The sequence below is a fragment of the Rhagoletis pomonella genome, unplaced genomic scaffold, assembly GCF_013731165.1.
Source record: "Rhagoletis pomonella isolate Grant_MI unplaced genomic scaffold, Rhpom_1.0 Rhpom_scaffold_00222, whole genome shotgun sequence".
In the NCBI taxonomy this organism is placed as follows: Eukaryota; Metazoa; Arthropoda; class Insecta; order Diptera; family Tephritidae; genus Rhagoletis; species Rhagoletis pomonella.
The window spans coordinates 19,985-43,675 of NW_023458776.1; the positions used below are offsets into that span (position 1 = coordinate 19,985).

Sequence of the window (23,691 nt, forward strand, 5' to 3'; positions counted from 1 at the left end):
AGTAAGTGTTGTTGTTGGTCCAGTAAGTGTTGTTGTTGGTCCAGTAAGTGTTGTTGTTGGTCGGAATATTATTATAGTTCATCGTGTAAGTTGCTAGTGGGGAACATTTAAAAAAGTAACACTGAAGAAGTGACGTTTACTGTTTCTGTTGATTATCGTCTTCGCATTTCGCATGAAATGAAACATGAGTGTTGATGAGGAGTTCAGTGCCGTATACCGACAATATTTCCATGAAAAGGATGATGAAAACTATGAAGAGAGCGATGATGATGAAGACGAAGGATGAGTATCTCAGGCAGAAGATGATACCGAACAAACTTTTGTTAAGATGGACCTGTATGTTGTTGATGTAAAGGAGGAGGAGCTGGTAACAAAATTTCTGTCAAAAGATTGTTGTAATAATGAATGCCATACACTGATACCACGGGAAATGATCGAGAGTACGCGGAACAATTGTTTAGAGATGTCGAAAAATGAACTTGATTTAGTGATACCAGAGAACTTAGATAGATAGAGAAGGTGCAAATTTTTGGAACGTAAAATTGTTTGGCTGAAAAATAAATCCATGGAATATCACCACAGCGCGATTAACATTCCAAGAAGAGTTAACAGAGAAAAATGTAAATTTCTGTTATGATAATGTTATATTTGTTGCAAGTGTCTGGCTATGTGTAGCTAGGTTGCAGGTGAATGCAGAAACGTATTCATGTATATTTTTTTTACAAAATTAAATAAATTAATATAGTTAAATTTTATTAAATGTACTTTTATATTAGTTAAAATTGCTGATTTGCATTTCTGCATGACCATTTGTTAAATATAATTTATTCAGTAGTTAATGTTGCTAAAAACTTAAAAAGCATCTGTTCAAGTTCGCTTCTTGTACGAGTATTATATTATGTAAATAGTAAAAATGCATGTTAGTTAAAAAAATTATAAAATTGGTTTTTTCACATACTCACTTTAAAGATGGACGCATTAACAAAAAAATGTATAAAGCAATGTGTTTGTTAACTTCTGTTAACTGTTTTTTGACTTTTACTGCAATACTCGTAGATATTATTTGTAAATAATAGTTCTGGAGTCAAATGCAAATCCATTTCCCAGGCATGCGCATATGGATGCTTGTAGTACATACAGATGCGATCAACTAATTAGCAACGAAATTCAAAATGATATTGTTTACAAATTATGCTTATTTATTTATTTTTAATAATTTCCTTTAAAATATAATTCAATCTATAACAGAAACCACAATAATAAAAGTTTAAAAGCTTGCACAATTTGCAAAATAATTAATCAAACTTCAAAAAATTGTTATAAAAATTTAAAAATTTTTAGTTAGAATATTTAGAAAATTTTCGGGTATGCAGCTTTGTAGTCCATTCAATCAAGTACACAAAAGTCCAAGTTTCTAGTCGTTAAAAATTACCGTTGATTTCTTAGAATTTTTTTTTTGTGGAGGGTGTTCGCATTTTCTTCCATATAACACATGAACCAATTTTTTTTTGTATGAAAAATAAACAGCAACACCCCAACAAAAAAATCTAAAAAATCAACGGTAATTTTTCACAACTTGAAACTTGCACTTTCTTATAATATAATTGAATGGACTACAATACTGCATTCCCGAAAATGTATTAAATATTCAAATAAAAAATTTGGATGACCATTTCTTGAAGGTTGATTCATTTTTTTGCAATTTGTGCAAGCTTTTAAACTTTTATTATTGTGGTTTCTGTTCCAGATTGAATTATATATTTTAAATGAAAATCATTAAAAATAAATAAACATAATTTGTTGATGGCAGCTGAATGTATGTATGTATGTACTTACATATGTAATATGTACCCCATACACATACTCCAAAATCATTTATTGATAACGTTCTTGCACCTGCACATAATATTACATATATGTAAGTACATACTAACTTTCTTCTTATTTGGGGCTGACAAACTTTAACTTAAGAGTCGACTTTATTTCGTCTACTAATATGCCCCAATAGTTTTGGAGTCAAATGAAAATGCATTTCCCACGCATACATATATGTATCTATATGTACTACATGCTCCATTAATTGACAACGTTTTTGCATGCATATATAAGTACATCCATACATTCGTGCATATTGCTGTCTAAGTACCACGCACATATATACAAATGTACATATGTACAACTCACGGCAGCATACATACACACATACATAATTACACGCATATTCAAATACAACAATACCTACCCTGCAAAAAATTGTGCGACTAATCTCTAAAGAGAGTATTTCGAGATTACTCTCAATCGGGGACAATAGGGCATTAATTAGTCGCAACTAGTCTCAAACGGGTACTAATGAAGATCAATTACTCTCGACTCATCTCTTATGGGTATAATTGGAGATCAATTAGTCCCCAACTCATCTCTAACGGGTACTATTAAGGATTTAATGATATGTACGCACTTAGTCAATGCAATTTCATGTGCGGCGTTGGCACGCAGAGAGGGTATTCGCCTAACAAAACTGAGCACCCCGGTTCGAATTTCAGCTGGCGCAAATTTTTATTTTTATTTTTTAAAAGTGACTAGTCGCTTTTTATACCCGTTCGGGTATAAATGTGAACAATTAGTCTCTTCATAGGACATGCTCGAACAAAAGCGAACAGTTCATTCCATATAAAGGGATCAAAAGTGGTATTAGTCGCATGCTCATTTGCGATTGCTCCCGGAGTCATCCCGGATTAGTCCCATTTTTTGCAGGGTATTTCATTCATAAACGCATGCGCATACCGCATATTTCTCAAGGCCAAGTAAATTCATCCATAAAAACAACCGCAGCACATCTCCCCGCAAATTCATCACCAACAAGCGCAACTTTGTCAATCCGACACAAAAATTCTAAAATCTTAAAATGAAGAAATCTCGGCCAGCCAAGTGAAAAGTGGCAATTATTTCTCTATAACCAGTAAAATAAGTTATCTCGAATCTTGGCAATTTTTGGTAATTTTTGACAAAACACTCTATTTCTCTGTTCCATACCAATATTTCAATCATTAACTAGTATTTTAAAGTGTCATTTTAATAAACATTAAATAAAAGTGTACGTTTTCTGCAGGAAAATACATTAATTTTTTTTTAATAAAATCAAAACTTCTAAAATCACAAACATATGTGGTTTTATCGGAAGTTCACAGATGTAACGTGGCAACTTAGCTCGTTTTCACATTTTTCGGTCCGAAATTGTAAAATTTTTGTCCATGACGCGCCACGATTTTTGTACAGGTGGGTCAATGTGCCTTGAACACCATTTACATATATACAAAAAAATTATTTTATTTATTTTTTAATATTAAAAATGTCTATACTTCAAAGCGTTTATAAAAGTATATTTACATATATGCACGGACGATTTTTAATATTTTTCATCCGTAAGCAAATCTTCAGTACCATAAAAGATACAAACACATCAAAGTACAAGCAATGCAATGTCCAAGCTAGTGCTACTCCACTGTAGATGTGTATATGAATGTATGCCTGTATGCGTGTAAAAAATGTCAATTCCAGTTGGTTTTTAACACATTTTAGCGGACATAGTTTTTTTGGTTTCAGCTGGTTCCAACTGTTAATGAAGCACAATTTTTATGGTTAATCTTGATGAAAGTTACATGTAGCGTCGAGAACATGGTTACATGCAGAATTCTAAATTAATTAATATTCTTCTCCATATAAAATGTACGAGTATGGCTTTATTAAATGTAAACTTATGCGAAAACCTAAATATTTCGTCAACCAAGGGTTAATTTTGGTGGCGTCGTGGCAATTCGCAGAAATTTAATAATTTGTCAGGGGTTGTATGATGGCGAGGGGAAGACGAAAGCAGTACAATCGTACATATGTATGCACATATTCACATTTATTAATGCATACATATTTATTCGTTTGTCTTTTTGAATATATGAAGAATTTCATATATGTAGTGATTTAGAGATTGGAATTTGAATGATGTACTGTAGCGCGTATGCTAGAGGCGATGCGACTTTTTGGCGTCTCGCCGTTTGTCTTGGTTCAAATCCCGGACGGACCAAGTAATAAATTTTTTATTTTTTTTTTAATTGTCATATCCATATTCGATTTTAAATTTTACTATTAGCTTTATTTAAAATAATATAAATGGATATGTAGGTACAAACGCATGCATAATTTCACATAATCGCTCAAATACGCCAAAAGTTACTGAAAGCTTTATTGTAAATGTTTTCACTAAAATATTAGTTATTGGAATTAAAATTTTATGCGAATCCTACTTTAATTCCCATTTTTAGAAAGCGCAAGTATGTATATGTTCATGCCACAAAAATTATTTCATAAGTAGGTAATTTCAAACACACATACATAGGTATGAACACTGGCAATCGAAAGTGAGTGCATCCTGTTTTTTGTTTAATATTTGCAATGTTTTTAAGTTAAACTTTTATGTTATTTTCGACGGGAATTGCGGTTTTATGCATATAGCAAGTGCAATTTGTAAAAAATAGCGATAATTTTTTTTTATTTGTTTGCAAACGGTCATGCGCATTTTATTCTACAAGAAATTCCCTTTTATTTGGTAAAAAGTGCAAAAAGCCGTCAGCAATAAAAAATCATTAAAAATCAACCCGATTTTTTAGCCGCTTAAAACTTGATCTGGTTCCACTAGAATTAATAAACCAATCTATCTGCGTACTCAAAATTTTTCTAAAAACTCAGATTAAACAGGTCAAAATTTAGACGAGAATTCGTTGAATTTTTCTATGTTCAGTGTAAAGTTTGAAAGTTTGACTTATGTAGTTTTAATTAAAGCATGAACCACATTTTTATAAAAAGATAATAAAAAAAATTTAATTGAAAAACATTGCAAATATTAAGCAAAAAACACCATGCACTCAATTTTGATTGCCAGTATATGTATGCATGTACATATGTGTGTAAACTTTATGCCAAACTATCATTATTTTAAATTGTATTTGCATCTTCATAAAAGGAGAACAAGATAAAAAATTTAACAAAAATTACAAATTAATGAAAATTATGTGAAGATTTACCATATTTTCGTTTATTTGCTCACAAAGAACATCACATTTCATGTTGCTCAACATTGTATTATGTTATCAACATTAAATTCAACAGAATTTTTACATTCCGACTTGAACTTTTCTGACGCTGTTAATTTTTCGTCCGCGAATAGTTTCCACTTTCAGTTTGCACCTTCTCTATCTATCTAAGTTCTCTGGTGATACTAAGTCACATCGAAGCTGGAATTATGAGTAACGAAAAGCTAGAAAGTGTATCCGCAAAGCTTGCTGGGCGGAAGAAATATGGACAGAGACAGGATACAGAAGTTATGAGGCATAGAATTCAATTTACCTTCTACAGAGTACCTGTTTGTCGTTCGTTTTTCCTTTTTGTACATGCCTGTACGACGAAGCGTTACGAAAATTTAGTACGTCATTTTCACGCACAGGGTGTAACAGTGCGCCAACACGGACTGGCAAATAAACCGAGTACACATCCAAAGTCATTTAAACCGTTTTAAATACGTTTTTCTAGTGTATAATCATGTCTTTATAGCTTATAATTCAATGTATTTTGTTCATTACCAATAAATTATATTTTGTCGTATTTTTACTCTTCTTTCTCTACATTTTTAGTACACTTCTAAGCAAGTTAGGATTTTCTGCTTTTAACCACGTGAAAAAGCATCTCATCTTCCATCCGAATCAACCAAAAAGTGAAAATTGATTTTTTGACTCCTAAGCCCCCTTTCCGTAGACCAGGTCACATATATATATAACAAATTTGAAGTGGTGCATTCTAGATTCGAAGAATTTAATTATAAAAAACAAGAAAACCAGAATATGCAAACGTACAGCTTTTATATGTGTATATAACCTTCGCAGCCTATCCCCACCATGCCACCAGGATACAACGAAGGGCCTTTCAGCGTTTCCGGATGCAAGGGTAAGTCATTTTGAGTTCACACCCTGTAGTCAAATGTACTAGTTCTAAACTACCTCACAACTAGTATGAACCGCATGCCCAACAGAGGCAGAAATACGTGAGTGCGAAGAGCTTGAAATGCTGGCCGACAGGAGGAATGCCCGAAAATTTTACCAGAGAGTTAGGCGACTTACGGAAGGTTTAAAGACCGGGGCGCACTCCTGTAAGAACAATAATGGCGACCTAGTAACTGATGTCCAGAGCGTACTTAAATTATGGAGGGAACACTTTTCCGCCCTACTAAATGGTAGCAGCACGGAAAGTTGTGGAGAAGAAGAACCCGAGCCCGCAGTCGATGATGATGGAGTCGACGTTCCACCGCCTGACTATGACGAGGTACGTATAGCAATAACGCGGCTGAAAAACAACAAAGCCGCTGGAGCTGACAGCCTGCCAGCTGAGCTATTCAAGTACGGCGGCGAGGAGTTGATAAGGTGCATGCATCAACTCTTGTGCAGAATATGGTCAGATGAACGCATGCCCGACGACTGGAATTTAAGTGTGCTCTGCCCAATCCACAAGAAAGGTGACCCCGCCATTCGCGCCAACTACCGCGGGATCAGCCTTCTAAGCATAGGTTACAAGGTCTTATCGAGCGTATTGTGTGAAAGACTGAAGCCCACCGTCAATGAACTAATTGGGCCTTATCAGTGTGGCTTTAGACCTGGCAAATCCACCATAGACCAGGTATTCACAATACGCCAAATCTTGGAAAAGACCCGCGAGAAAAGGATCGACACTCACCACCTATTTGTCGACTTTAAAGCCGCTTTTGACAGCACTAAAAGGAGTTGCCTATACGCCGCTATGTCTGAATTTGGCATCCCCTCAAAACTCATACGGCTGTGTAAAATGACGTTGAGCAATACCACCAGCTCCGTCAGAATTGAAAAAGACCTCTCCGAGCCGTTCGCCACAAAACGGGGTTTCAGACAGGGCGACTGCCTTTCATGTGACTTCTTTAATCTGATGTTGGAGAAGATAATAAGAGCTGCAGAACTGAACCGCTCAGGAACAATTTACTACAAGAGCGTGCAATTGCTGGCTTATGCCGATGACATCGACATCATCGGTAACAAAAACCGCGAAGTCTGTTCTGCCTTTTTCAAGTTGGATAGGGAAGCAAAGCGCATGGGTCTGGTGGTAAACGAGGACAAGACGAAGTATCTCCTGTCATCAAACAAACAGTCAGCACATTCGCGCCTTGGCACCCACGTCACTGTTGACAGTTACAATTTCGAGAAAGTAGAGAATTTCGTTTACTTGGGAACCAGCATTAACACCGATAATAATGTCAGCATTGAAATCCAACGTAGAATCACTCTTGCCAACAAGTGCTACTTTGGACTGAGTAGGCAATTCAGGAGTAAAGTCCTCTCTCGACGTACGAAAACCACGCTCTATAAGTCACTCATCATGCCCGTGCTGGTATATGGCGCAGAAGCATGGACAATGACAACATCCGATGAGGCGGCTCTGGGGTGTTTGAGAGAAAGATTTTGCGGAAGATTTACGGTCCTTTACGCGTTGGCGACGGCGAGTACCGCAGACGATGGAACGATGAGCTGTATGAGCTTTACAACGATATGGACATAGTGCAGCGAATTAAAATACAGCGGCTCCGCTGGCTTGGTCATGTCGTTCGAATGGACACCGACGCTCCAGCTCTGAAAGTATTCAACTCGGACCCCGCTGGTGGTAGCAGAGGAAGAGGGAGACCCCCACTGCGATGGAAAGATCAGGTGGAGAAGGACTTGGCTTCACTTGGCGTTTCCAATTGGCGTCAGTTGGCACAGAGGAGAAACGACTGGCGTGCTTTGCTGAACTCGGCCAAAATCGCTTAGGCGGTTACAGCGCCAAAAAAGAAGAAGAAGAAGAGGTTCAAGATTGTGGGTTTTGATTAATAGCACTGAGGATTTGGCAATAACCTCTTTCATCTATGGACTTAGGCACTCCGCACATTATGCACCTAATCAAAGGAGAGAGTCAAGTTTTCTGAAGTAGCCCACCAAAAGTTGTCTTTTCGTTTTTTATAAGTAAGTATGAGTAAATATATGAGAAGTTGGTAAAAAATTCAATTGTCAAAAAAAAAATCATTTTTTTATAAAAAAAAATTGGAAATTTTGCAAACTGACCACCTAATTTTGTTGCTCAATAAGTTTTCTAATTGCTGTCAAAAATGCATAACATTCGCTGAAATATTGCAAAAAGTGTAAAAGCCTGCCTTAAAGTTTGTTTGCAAATAACTCGTCGAAAAATTAAAATTAGCGCAAAAGCTTTGGTGTCAATATTGCACACCATGCAAACTTTCGAAATCGTCCAATGAAATTTAAAAAATTTAAAAGTCATCTTTTGGTGGCCTACTTCAGAAAACTTTACTCAGAGTAGATAATCGTTTCGTCATTCCGAAACGAATGCATGACGACTCGACTTCTGCACACTTGCGCGCCCTGCATAAAAGCTGTAATACGGTTGACAAACGGGCTCGATTATTTGCATAAACAGCCTTTATTTGCTTTGACTCATGCATTTTCTTCTTTAAAATGCGCATAAGCAGCAGTGTTGCCGCGCCGTCTCAAGAAAATGTATCACCGACCAAGCCAAAAATGTATCCAAATGTATCCAATTTTCTTTTTTTACGTATCCATCTCATAATTAGTAAGAAAACCAAACATTTTAAAGAAAAAAGACATTTAACCCATCCTAAGGACTTGAAATACATGTATATATATTTTTATTTTTCATAAAATCAAACAATTGTAATTTAAATTTATAAATTACATTTTTTATGCATAAGTATTTTGCAAAGTAAATATAATAAATAGTAATTAATATGTTAAATTTGTACATGTACACTCTAAAAAGTTCATGTAAAACTACTAATGAAAAGTATCTATTTTTCAACAAGAATCTGTATAAATATACCTATAAGATGTTCAGGATTTGATTTTGAACTTGAGATCTTTAAAATATACACATAAATATACTCTTCAAATGTTTAAAAATGCAAAGATTTTTAAACTAAAAATACATTTTCTATTAATAAAAAGCATTAGGGGCTCACATTTACTCTAGTTTAAACATTTTATGTGTAATTTTACTCTTCGCGACAAATTTGGTATGTAAAAGTGAACAGGCAATGTTTAATTTTATTACACGGTGTGCAAATTAGGAGGAAACTGGATACCTCTCCTAATATGCGCAAATAAACAAAAAAATTAAAGTGTATTTAAAGACTTTTCAGTAAAATTCATAAGAATTTCCTTAAATAAATCAAATTTAGTTTTTAAACAGTGTATTTTAACCTACATCGAGATCTTTCTTTTAAATTAACAAATTAAAATATCTTCTTTTTGGTTGTTTGTGTTTCCGACAGGGTAGGAGTATGATGTATTGTGGAACGACTTTCCGTCATCCCTTGTCAAATTTGGTTTGGAGACAAACCGGTTTCGGCGTTGTGACATCTTCATTGTCATTTGCACATATGCACATAATTATTTTGACCTAACAGACGGCAGTTATGTGGATAAACGAGCCGCAAGGTCGTGAGTTCGAGTCCCACGGCCAGTTGAATTTTCATTTATTTCGTTTGTTCTTTATTTTTTTACGTTGCTTTCAGTTGGTTGTTGTTGACTTTTTATTAAAATTCAACTCTAAAAATTTAAATTACCTAATAGTAAAATAAAAAATGTGATATAAAATAAAGCAAATGAAAATAAAATAAATAAAGTTAAATATATAGATCAAATAAAATAAAAAAATATAAAATAATATAAAATATAAAATAAAATATATATAAAAACAAAAAATTTTTTCGCAATCGCTCCAACCGAGGATCGAACCTGGTAGCTACAGGCTTGTAGCCCGTAACTCTTACCACATGGCTACCGCGGACGCGGAATTCGCGTGCTTTGTTTGCTTACTTGTACAAAAGACAATAGCTGGCCGTTTTTACCAGTGTTGTCAACGAAAACTGCCCGGATCCGAGTTAATTCCCAAATATTTCGTGCATTTGTTCGGCTGCTTATGCGCATTTTAAAGAGGAAAATGCATGAGTCAAAGCAAATAAAGGCTGTTTATGCAAATAAGCGAGCCCGTTTGTCAACCGAATAAATCACCAACTAATAAACATATTCTAACTTCGCACTTCCGCAAATATTTTTGCAGCGAAATATTACATAATTGCTTGTGGTTTAATACAATTTGCACAAATTTTGGCACGAAATCGGTTATATTCAATTATTTCCTATAGAAATGGCAAATAATTTTTACTTCCAAGACAAAAAAGTAAACAACTGACGATTTTAAAACGGCAAGCGCCTTTTTGGGCGCTCCGATTCATGAAGCTTTTATGATTTGGCGAAAACATGATTATAAATCGTAATGTACAGAGCTTCATTGAAATACATGCGTTCGGCATAAAAGCTTCACACTTTAGTATGCCAAAACGATTACACAACTACGATTCGGCGCTTAATGTGCGGAGTGCCTTACGGGGCAATATTTATTGTAAAGGCATTCCATTCACATATCTCACGTACGATGCAAGAAAAACATTTTTCCTTTGAATCGAATACTTTAAGCATTGTTGACGCTATTTCCATTTAAATGAGGAAATAGCATAACTTACTTCATTTCGAAAATTTTGTTGAGTTTATTTCGTTTTAGAAAAGGTAATAAATAAATAATAACACCTTAGTTACAATTTTAGTGAATAGTTCTCGCAAATAATGCTATTTTGTGGTTGAAAGCACTTGATCGCCGGCAGAAACTAATCAACTTCTGTGCGAAAGCCACAGCAAAAGGAAAGGAAATAGTTGTTCATTAAGGATTTGTCTGAAATATCGTTATTTAAACTCGCCACTGTACACTCAATTTGTAAAAATCACCTTTTTCACTTAATTGTTAGTTTGTTGCACTTTGTGGTAAATTTTCGTTTCGCTTATGATGTCACATCAAAGCAGCCGGCTGTCAAACTCAAACCAAAAAAGATAGCGAAATGTTGAGGGCGCAATCATCTTTTCTGTAATTCTTGTTACAGCACTACATTTACAAGTAGTGATAGAACGATATGAGTACCGAGTACAGAATATCGACATTTTTCATGAGTACTGAGTAGTATCGGGAACTCGATACTTATTGACAAGTACCGAGTAAAGATGGCGAATACTAAAAAGTATCGACGAGCTAAAAACTTTTCCAAGTAAAAACTTTTTTAAGGCCTAGACAAAGATTTCGATCTTTCAATTAAATCGAAAAATTAAAAAAAAAACAAGTAGGAGTAGCGCTGTCTTCGGATATGCCGAAGGCTTCATACCTTTCATGAACATCTGCAAATTTTACTTTGACAGATTACTGCTTTTGAATACATCTGCATACATCGATAGAGGAGTTACATACTTATATAAAAAATCGCATCTAAACAATCAGAGGTATGGAAGATATACTTTATATGGCACCAATCTAAGTGATTTTCACTGCTATGTGATCGGTATGTAAACCGGTAACACAATTTATTGGGTTTAGTTTCCTACATAAAGGAGATATATGGCAAAAACTGGTATCTGAACAATCAGTGCTATTGGAGATAAAGCTTATACAGCATAGATTTTCATGATTTTCTCAGTAGACTTTGTATTATTATTTATAAAATATCTTAGTCAAATAAAGAAGTTTTACAGTAAAATCCCATATCTGAACAATCACACTGTAAGTATTCTGTTAATAATGAGTGAAAATGGTGCGATATTTCATGTTCCTAGCTGCATAATGGGAGGAGTTTTGATAAAAGACCTCATATCTGAACAATCAGTTGTATGGGGTCTGCAGGTTATAGTGACCCGATCTTTGTTACTTTCACTGTAAGTCTTCTGTTGATAATGAGTGAAAACAGCGCGCAATTTCATGGTCCTAGCTACATAAATGGATGAATTATAACGAAAAATCTCATATCTGAACAATCAGTTGCATGGAAGCTACAGGTTATAGTTACCCGATCTTTTTAATTTTCACTGTAAGTTTTCTGTTGATAATTATTGAAAACAGGGCGGAATTTCATGTTCCTAGCTATATAAATGGCGGAGTTATAACGAACAATTTTATATATGAACAATCAGTTGTATGGGAGCTATAGGTTATAGTTGCCCGATCTTTGTAATTTTCACTGTAAGTATTCTGTTGATAATGGGTGCAAGTACTGCAAAATTTCATGTTCGTAGCTGCATAAATGGAGAAGTTATAACGAAAAATCTCATATCTGAACAATCAGTTGTATGGGAGCTATATGTTATAGTGGTCCGATTCTTCCGGTTCCGATAAATGATTAAAACATTATAAAAATAGACCCACGTACCAAATTTGATACGGATATCTCGAAAACTGAGAGACTAGATTGCATACAAACAGACGGACAGACAGACAGACGGACATGGCTAAATCAACTCAGCTCGACGTTCTGATCATATAAGTATACATTTTAATAGGTCTATCTCTTTTTGTTCTGGTACTTACAAACATCGGACCAAAGTTATAATACCATTTCATGCTCATGAAAGGTATAATTAGGCATCACATATTGGGTTCGAAAATTATCTTCTATGTGTATCCAATAGGAGCGTTCCTTATCTCCCAGAAATAGTCAGAAAAAGTCCGAAGTAGTCAGATTTAATCCAAAAAGCGTTCCTTAACTCGGAAATGACAGCAAAAATGAGAGAGCAACACTCGGTGAGAGTGACTCTCATCAGTCCGAAGTAGTCAGATTTAGTCAGAAGAATTTTTTCTGGCAAAATCCTGAAAAGTGTCAAACTCGACTGAATTTAAATTAACGGAAATTAAAGAATACGCAAAAAGTGAGAATAATCTAAAAAGTAAAAAAAGTGAATTGAAATTGGAAGGAGGCCAAAAATAATTGATATAGAAAGTGTTTATTGTGCTTGTGCTTGTGTGAAGGTGTTTTGTACATACATTTACATTCTTATTTGACGTTAGCTTTGTTGTTGCCATTCTTTGGACTAAAAATTTGGTTTTTTGCGTTCCTTTACTTTTCCTGTTATTCTCTTTTAGTGAGCGCATTTTGCTTACGCTCTGACATTTTGACACTTTTCAGATTTTAGTCCAAAAAGATAAGGAATGAACCTAATATGAATGACATGTAAATGAATATAGCGCTCATTTACTTCAATACTGTCATAACTCAAAAAACCCAATACTCAAGAAAAACAGATTTAAAATTCTGAATTTAGAACATATCGTCACCTTAAATGCAAAAAGACGTAACAACATCGTAAATGAAATGGAAAAATAATAATAATATTTTAATTTTTTTTTCATAAAATGATGGGGGAGCTGCAATTCGATGAAATCCATCATATAATAAAAAAGTGAATTTTGAATTTTTTATCAGTTATTACTTATTTCTATGACGTTTGTTACGTCTTTTTGCATTTAAGGAGGTGATATGTATACTGCCATAATAGAAGTTTATATACATATATTTTGTTCTAGTGAGCTACTGATAATTGGTACAGCTATGAAATTTTTATACAGCAGTGAATTACATTTATATTTCCAAGAAAAGTCAAAAACTTATAAAATAATTGCTTTAAAAACTTTAAATATGCTTTATATATTTTTTTGCAAGTTTATTTCAAAAAGTTATTTAGAAATCAGATTCCAGCAGTGTCTATTGAACTTACAAATAGGAAGAGGTCATAAAAGCAAAGCAATCTGATTTTAGAGTACTTTTCACGTACTAGTCTCGATACTTTTCGAAAAAGTTCTATCACTATGTACAAGAATCATAGAATACAAGATTGCGCCCATCGAGCTGAGAGCAACTGGGCGTGACGTCATCAAATACCAGAATGAGAGATCAAGACGAACAAAAGGCAGTATTGCCAATTTTTGAATTTGAAAAAATTGCGTTGGTGTATTTACTGGATTTTATATACATACACAATTTTATTGTAAGGATGCCGATTCAAATTGATAAAAATCAATGTTTCTTGCACGACGGTCGATTTTTTCTGGCATGATTGAAGGCGCTGCCACACATTTTATTGTCGCTTATGATTGTCACTGTGCCATGATTTTGTTAATATTTGTGTAAAGTTGCTAACCACACTTACGATTGCTATAAATTTTCCTTCCATTTTTTTAAGATTTACAAATTTGGTGTCTTCAAACTAAAAACAAAAGCACCAAAAACGCACCAAGCGCCAAGTTGGCAACAGTGAATTTAAACACAAGTATTGTGTGACATCAGCGAATGGGTGGATGCTGTTAAATCGACGAAGAGAGGGTTAGCGCTCCGCGAATAGCACCACCTTCATTTTCTACATCGTGTGTATAAACGGTATGTGCAAATCCGGGACAACTTTCATAATTTTTTCACAACGTCCAAAACGAAATAATTTTGCGCTTCGGAGATGAAGTTAGAAAGTCAATCACATCAGCAATTAAAGATGCAATGTGCTATAGCATGATATACTCCAATACAAATTTGGTGTTTTTTCAAATTCAAAACTTGGCAATACTGCCTTTTGTTCGATTCTTCCTCTTTTACTGACGTCACGCCCGGTTGCTCTATGCTCGATTGGCGCAATCTTGTATTCTATCATTCTTGGTTTCTACATACATGAGCCCTCGTAAGTGGATCGAATTTACTCAAGTATTTAATGAAGGCCAATGAATTTCCTAAATTAGGATTTTCAGTTTTTTCCAGTTCGAAAATTGGTTTGGGCTGTAATTTTTGATAGATTAATCATAGATATTTGTTTAATTTAAACTAGCCGATCCGGCGAACTTCGTCCCGCCCATAGTTAGATTTTTAATTTAATCGTTTTGGTCCAACATTTTCTTCAACAGTCCACGATTTCGATTGGCAAATTCATCGGCTAAGACTATGGTTTGGTGGTCCTTTGCCGCCTTAAATAAACTAACGAAAGTGTTATGTCCATGAAGACGGTCCCCGGCGGCAACAATGATCCGGATCTGTAGTGAATGTGCCCTAGAAACTTTATCTTATAGTTGGTGGCAATTTCAAAATGGATGCGTATCCTTGTTCAACAGAAATACAATATACATACATAGACGGACATGAAATACCTTAAAAGCAATTTAAGTGAAAAATTATTTTTTTCTGTCGGGTTCTATATTAAATTCAATTAAAAAAATAAATCTTCATTAAATTGCTTTTATTAAACTGGCTTTTAAGGTATTTCGACAGGTAGTGGTTTGAGATTTACCACTGCACAAATTTAACCCTGCTATGTCCGAATGAAGCTTTAACGCATAATAATATTGGCAAATCACATCCATTAGGGCAAACGTAATACACGGGAGTTCGATATACTCAATGGTGCAACAGGTCGATTTAGTCTGACATTCACGGCACCTTTTCTCACTTGTCGATTTTTAGTAATAACTCGACCTCAGCATCACCTCACGTCTCTTTTTTTGCAATTGGACTTCCTTTACCGTTCCCAATACATGTTTTGAATATTCGTCAAATCGGATCATAAAAAAAAGATTTTTAGGAATAACTCAACTCCAGCGCCAACTGGCGGGTTAAATTGTGAAACTAAACTATCCAGAGACTCACTCAAACCCACACACACAACTTTTTTGAAATCTCTCCAGCCATTTAGGATTTCACTCACAAACATACCTACAGAAGAATTATATACACATTCAAAGATAAGGAAAAGTCAGTACGTTTGTACTTTCCCATGCGCTCTTTTCAAAGAGCCTCCTTTTCTCCATGAGTATGGGATTGATATTATATATCTCCATACGAAGTTCCAGTACTGTACCATGAACACTTCCAGAGATATGCAGTATGAAATCCGGCTTGTATGGTAGGTGCCACGCCCCCTTTTCCAATAGCTCCATATTTTCTCAATGACAATGTGATTAGTTCCATATATCTTCACACCAAGTTCCAGTACTCAACCAAGAACAATTCTAGAGATATGCAATAAGAAAAATTCGACTTGTATGGGAGGTGCCATGCTGGTATAAAGTTCCAGTACTCTACCATAAACACTTCCAGAGATACTTGTTATGAAAAATTCGGTTTATATGGGAGGTGCCACGCTCCATTTTCAAATAATCCGAAATTTTATTTATGAGTATGCGACTGATTTCTACTCTACCATGATCATTTCCCGAGATATACGGTATGAAAAATTCGGTTTGTATATGAGGTGTCACGCCCCTTTTCCAATAATTCCAATTTTTCTCCATGAGTATGTGATTGATTTCATATATTTCCGTACCAAGTTCAAAAATTTCTCCAATTTTTCTCAAGAGTATGCGATTGATTTTATATACATAGTACAGTAAAACCCGCTTAAGTACCTCATGAAAAATGTCAGCTTTTTGAGGTACTTAGGCGGGTTGGGAAATGCAGTATGAAAAATTCGTATCATTCGCTCAAATTTTCTCAAGAGTAGTACCTCCATACCAAGTGCCAGTACTCTACCATGAACATTTCCAGAGATATACAGTGTGAAAAATTCGGTTGTATATAAGATGTCACGCCCCTTTTCCAATAGCTCCAATTTTTCTCCATGATTATGTGATTGATTTCATATATTTTCGTACCAAGTTCAAAAATTTTACCATGAACGCTTCCACTACGTACTTTAGTTGGGATTAGACAGGTGTTAGCCAAGGATTAGAGACATGAGTCTCTTAAAAGTACTAAGGGATTTGATTTTTTTTAATTTTGAGTTCCGTCGTTATTGCAGAGGACCATCGGCCTGTGAATTCATATATTTCGAGAATGAAATAAATTCGAGCATAAATACGATTTTTAGTTACATATACATATTATTTTTCCAGTTATCAATACATATTTTGAATCTGAGGATAATCGGACCATAAACCCGATTTTTAGTAACAACTCTACTCCACCATGAGGCTCTTTTTTTGCTATGGTATTGCTTTCCCTATTGTCAATACATATCTCGAATATGAGGCGAATCGGACCATAAACATCATTTTTAGTAATAACTCGACTCTTACGCCACCTGGCGGTTTTTTTTCAGTGGTATTGTTTTTCCCATTGTCAATACACATCTTAAATATTAGGCGAATCGGACCATAAATACGGGTTTTACTAATAACTCGACTCCAGCGCCACCTAGCGGTTGTTTTAATAGTTATTCTGCTATTCGGAAGGTAGAAAAATTCAAGAAACAAATATCATAAAAATCGGTCCAGCCGTTCTTGACTTAGAAATGGTGTAACTAACACGACTTTGTTTTATATATATAGATGTAGTCAGCATATGAACTTTTCTCTAAGTTGAAGCTAGATTCTTCGATTTTAGGAAATAAATACAGTAATGTGTTTTCTTTGTTCAGATAACTACATCTAATTATTTTAACTTTTAAATCGACAGCGAGCTAAAGTTCCGAAAAATTTTAGACGGAAATGGGCTATTTAAGTTAAATTCCTAACTGCAATTTCTAATTTTCTTGTTCACAATTTCAATCTTACGTATTAACATTTCTCATATTTATGTGTCGCTAAACAAATTTTCTCATTATTGAAGCTATTTTCTAGTATTTTGTACAAAATACATAAATACATATATATATATATAGCGTCACAGCTGATAGACTAAACTTGACTTAACCCAACCAGATTTGGCTTTCAAACTCAGTTGAAATAAACTGATAAACTACACTACTAAGCTTAAGCTCAGTTTAAATGATAAACAGAGTTAAACTCGCACTGAAAAATTGGCCTATAATGATTTGTCTGACCTATGACCGCGGTGACAAGAAGTGGTAACATTTTTTGGTAATACAATTGTCCGGTTACAAAATCATCGGTGACGTGCAGAATATACCTGTTAGAAAAACGATTTGAACTAAGCATCCATTGTCAAAGCAAAACAATAAAGCAAATCATTCAATTAAAAGGTGATCACCGGTAATATGACGAAAAATTACCTCAATTGCCGCAACCATGCTTGGCGCTCCCCCTTGGACACCCTAGATCTGCCACTGTGTACCTACCTATGTAGCTGAAAGTTTTCTTCACATATCAAAGTAAGAAACAAATTAGCGCGCGTCTTGAAGTGAATATTTAAAGGTAAGCTTAGTGCTTCCTTAGCTGAAGCCAAGCTTGCTTTTTTATATAGAATGACGGCACTAAGGGGTAACTCAAAATAGCGGCAACTGGCATGCGCAAATAGAGATATGATTGACCAGGGTTGTTGCGAATATTCGCATTCGCAACCGCGGAGCTTCCGCATTAATTTAAACATTCGCATTCGCAAAAATCAATGCGGATCTTTTGCGAATGCGAATATTGAAGGGACCGAAAATTACAGATATTTTTTTACGAGTTCAAATTGGCCAAATATTTTTTATTCCGAAATGAAAGTACTTTCCGGATAATAAACAAACCGCTTATCCAAATTAAACAAGTTTGGTATCCAATGAAAGAGGACTTAAATAACCTTAAAACTGAAATGTCTAAACGAGGAAAGCCACACATAATATTTCAATAAAAATGTTAATTAATTACCATAGAACAAACATTGGGTCAGGTATGTATTTACAGTGAAACCCGCTTAAGTACCTAACCCGCTTAAGTAACCAACATTTTTGTGCACCGCGTTTTAGTCTAATTTGAAGAAAATTCCTCTCTTTAGTACCTCCCCGCTTATTTGCCCAACCCGCCTAAGTACCTAAATTTTTCGTACCCCATTGACCATTTTTCTTATAATTCCCCCCCTTTAAGAGCACTTTTAAGATTCCTCAAAATATTCACATATTCTGAAATAAAGTGGGGGCGCTACACGCCTTCGGCAAAAATATCAATGGTAATTTTTAGCCAGATGAAATTTGCACATTATTACACTAACATTCAATCGGCAATAAAAATGAGAAAAAGTTTGAAATTTTTTTTTATTGTTCTACAAATTCTTAAGCTTAGGTTTGTATGGTATTTGTTAGGGAATGAACTGTATTTTAATTGAAAAATATGAAAAATTAATAAATAAACAAAAAAAATTTTCTGATTTCGGTCAAAAATGATATGTCCAACACTGTTTGTATGTATATATAAATGTGTATATACAAAATGATTTTTGAAAGAATTTAATTCTTGTGAAAATTACATACCATAGCTTTATCAATTTTTTTAATAACGTTTTTTTTTTTTTTATTTGTTTATCTCTTTAAATAATATTTACGTATACTTCATTAAATATTAATGTTTTAATCAATGATTAACATATTTATGCAAGTTAACAAGAAGATGTAACTACATCAATAATTATGTTCGCTTAAGTATCCGCATCGAGGTACTTAAGCGGGTTCTTTAAGTACCCAACCCGCCTAAGTACCTCAAGAGGCTGACATTTTTCGTGAGGTACTTAAGCGGGTTTTACTGTACATGAATTTCTTTAGTATTAAATTATAAAAAAATATAAATAGAAATGGTAACCTTCATTCGTCATTTCTGTTTAAAAGCTATTTCAGTCCTCTTTCATATGATACCAAATTTGTTTAATTTGGATAAGCGGTTCTTTTAGGTTCTTTTCGGATAGGATGTTTATTTCGGAATAAAAAATATTAGGCAAAATTTAACTCGGGGCAAAATAACTGTTATTTTCGGCCCTGAAATATTGTGCAAAGGTAAGAAAGGTTTCGGTTGTCTTGTACTGCAGTAGGGGGGCTATCAGTAAAATGTGAGGTCTCTCGCCCAAAATAATTCATTAGCTCTAGGAAACCAGATTTAAGCCTACATTATTTCAAGGAGCCCTTATCTGGTGGAACTCACTCGAGAAGGCTAAACTTGTAAAATAGGAATTAGCTGAGCATTAGGAACCACACCTACACTGACGCTTAATATATATATGTTGAACACGGCGTCGCCTATTGGGCTAAGGGAAACCGGGCCCTTTTGTGACATAAAAAAGTAAAAGAAGACGTTTCTCTGCTGCAGCAAATATTTTGATCTTGCACTTTAAAACACATGTCCTCTCAAGGGCTAGTGATGTGGGTTCTGACAAGCCATTCTGCGATTGGTATTCATGCGGTGAGACTAGGAGTTTAAACTGTTCCTTTTTTATCAGATGTCAAGAGGAAGATGAAGTGGAATCATCTCCACACTTTCTTTTAGACTGTCCAACCTTCGCGGGGCTAAGATGGAAGCATTTTGGTTCGCACTTCTGAACAAACACTGAGCTCTCGGGGATCGAAATTAGCTGCACTTGAAATTTCGTTATCAGTTCTCGTCGTTGACTTAACCCAACCTAACCTGTACTTCTTTGAGCTATGAAATAGTTGGTCACATTACATATGAGTGATATATATCTGGTGATTTTTGTTATTTGATGTTTAATAATATTAATTGATGAGGTCCACTAATTATATGAATTACAAAGTGATCTTAGGTATAATAAGCATACGCTCAGTGGCTAAGGAACAAAAAAATAATAAAGCAAATTCCGACAAGATTTGATGAAAATATAACTATTTGTTAATAAAGATGCATCTAAAATCTGTAGTTTCCGGAAAACAAACAACAGCGTTGAGCGACCTCTAAATCTTGTTCAAATAAGCTAAAATTTTAGAAGGGACTTGTCTTTTCTCTTATCGTCAAGAATCCGAACGTTCTCAGTCGAAATTCAAAGATGTTCCAATTTTGAATCACCATATTGCACATATGTATGTATAAAGTTACGGTGACCAGATTTCTGTGGACAAAAGTCGGGACATTTTCGAATATACATTTTTTTCTAGAATAAAATGACAATATTTTTAATACAGTTTTATTTAAAACAAAACGAAGAGAAAAAATCTGAAAAATGATGGTAAAAATGTATCTATACACGTACGGTGGCGAGAATATAAATAGGGAAAAGGAATTTTCGCTAGATTTGTCTACTTTTCTTTATTTAAAACATGTTTATAACTTTTTTATGAATATATGGTTTACTATCTTGAAAAAAAGCGTGTAAATCAAAATTTCAAACTTTGTTGAACATGTATAAAAACTCGACAAATCTTAACAAATATTTACCAAAATTTTAAAAGTTTTAATCAGAGTTTTTTTTAATTAGTGTAGTAGTGCAATTAGTGTAAGTGCAAATTTGATGTAGCTTAGCGTCATCGTTGATTTTTTGCAATTTTTTGTTCACACATTTTCTTCCATAAAAAGTGTATTCGACATTTTTTTTCGTATAGAGAGTATGAGCAACACCTTCCCAAAAAAAAATCACAAAAAATCAACTGTGAGCAACTTAAAATTTACACTTGGATGGAATGGTCTACAAAACTGCGTACTCAGAATGTTTCTAATTAAGAAGGTATAATTTTTAATGAAGAGCGAGAGTACCAGTTTGACGGAGTAAACTCTAACCAAAGATTATAGAAAATAAGGATGCTGGCTATGTTTATGGCTCCCTTATTTTCTGTGTTCTTTGTGATAACGAAAGTACTACCAAGTTTGTACGAAAAATGGTTTTTGGGCCAGAGTTCAGGGAGACTCTTATTAAATTAATAAATAAAACACTGAAAATCGGGGCTTAATCGGTACAAATATGAAAAATCGGATTACTTATACGTCCCGACTTTAAAAAAAATATTCAGCGGGACAATTTTCTCAAAATCGGTACTGTCCCGCCGAAATCGGTACGAATGGTCACCGTACATATAGTACATACGTATGTATGTAAATACATACATACATATTTTCATACAAATTCGAAAGTTGCAGGCACGATTTAGGTGGTCAAGATGTATGTATGTGCATTTGTAAGTATTTGGAACAATATGTTTACATCACAGTCAGCATGTGAGCAAGTAACTCAATCTCTGTTTAGGTAAATGGGTGGCCAAACCCGCAAACGCTACTAAATATATACATAAACATACATATGTACATACCCATCCCCAGGAAGTGAACGGACCGTGGTCGTAGTAGACACGCTGCATTTAAGGAACCAGTTCCCACGTGCCGTTGATATGCAAATTATTTGACGAGATCCCCTAACGGCCAACAAAGCGCAGCCCGCACTCGGGCGTCTTCTCAAAGGGTAACATTTCTTTGCGCCACATATTCACTTTTGTACTGATATGTACATGTGTATGTTTGGATGTGTGCAGCTCATGTGACTTTATTCATATGGGTAAGGAAAATATACTAGATGCATTGAATGCATACCTCTTCATTTACATGCATGCCTACATGTGTAGATATATACATACCTACATACGTATGTATACGTCCGAATAACTAGGATGGGCTACAACATCTGCAGCAGCAGTAGCAGCGAAATGAAGGACATTTGGCCGGTCTACAAAGCTAAGAGTCGCGAAAGGATGCTTCATCACTGCAACAAAATCAGCGGCTATTATTTGGATAGCACAACCGACTAGCACACACATACGTACATATATGTACACGCAAACACACCGCTTGTTTTCAAGCGACCTTCAAAACTGGTTTCCGCAGCCTTTGGCATGTTCATAGGATAAATCCAGCTATCGTACACTGTTTGTTTGGTAAACGCGATAACACCGAAATCCCAGCCAAGTGTGATAGAAAATATGTATGTATGTACATTCATTCATCAGATCTCAGTAGTATGAAATGCAACAACGAAAACACAGCCTTCAATCTAACAGCTGGGCAATAAAACCTAACGAACCGGTCTGGTCCACTCGATCTAAGCGGTCGAGCGGCCAGCCGGTCGGCATTTACTATTTCAACTAGGGTATGTACATAAATGTGGTAAATCGCCCCGTGGACGCTTGCAATAATGCAATAATGAACTGGTCAAACCGGTTAGGTCAGTTTGCGAAGTTTTACATCGAAAATTAACCCTTTCCCGTTGTTGGGAAGCTGCGATGCATGCCGATGATCGCGTGTCCTTGTCAATGTATGTATGTGTGTATCTACATGTAAGTACCCTGACTGATGAAAGTGTTTTTTCTTTAAATTAACTAATTGAAAGACTACTTTGAAACAAATGCAGTGAGTAGATGTTTAGAATTTGTATACTCTTTTTACTCAAACAAACAATTTGTATATTGGAAGTATGGAAAAGCATCTGTAAAGTGCAGAATGAAAACGTATTCAAAAGAAACATACAGATAATAGTGTTATTGAGCTTTGTACCACGATTTGTTTGTTAGGAAAAATGGAAAAAACATCAAAGTCTAAACGGTATAAATTATAGCTGCTATTTCGGAGATCACCACATCTCATCAGACTTATTTTTCTAGACTTCAGCAGGGATCGAACTCCCGTCATCGATGTGCAAATTGAGAAGCGCTAACCACTGAGCTGTGCACACCCAGTAAACTCTTGCTGCTAATTCAATTCCTTAAGGTGCTCGTAAACGATGAGAGTAAATACCTTGAGAATAGGATTTCACTCTCATTCTCACCGTCTAACAAGTAATGAGAGTTGGTATTCGTTCTTATCGTGGAGTTCTCATAAGTTCTCAGCACTGGAATATTCTTACCCGTGTAACAAGAGTGTTTGAGAATTTTCTTACACTCTCACTCATATTCTCAGCCCTCATATGCTACGCGTTGAGAATTTTTATTCTCAGCCATATACAGTGTAAGATGCCTAATAACGCAAGAGTGATAGAAAGCAAGATTGCGCAAATCAAGCGGTGAGCAA

At 35.0% G+C, this 23,691-nt stretch overlaps 1 protein-coding gene across 1 annotated transcript; it reads left to right on the forward strand.

Annotated features, from left to right (window-relative positions):
- The first annotated feature begins 212 nt into the window (after positions 1-212).
- On the forward strand, positions 213-5,566 carry LOC118750398. Its single transcript, XM_036485117.1, has 2 exons — positions 213-487; positions 5,264-5,566. The coding sequence occupies exons 1-2, from the start codon at positions 329-331 to the stop codon at positions 5,564-5,566; spliced, it is 462 nt and encodes a 153-aa protein (XP_036341010.1). The 5' UTR covers positions 213-328.
- The last annotated feature ends 18,125 nt before the right edge of the window (positions 5,567-23,691 follow it).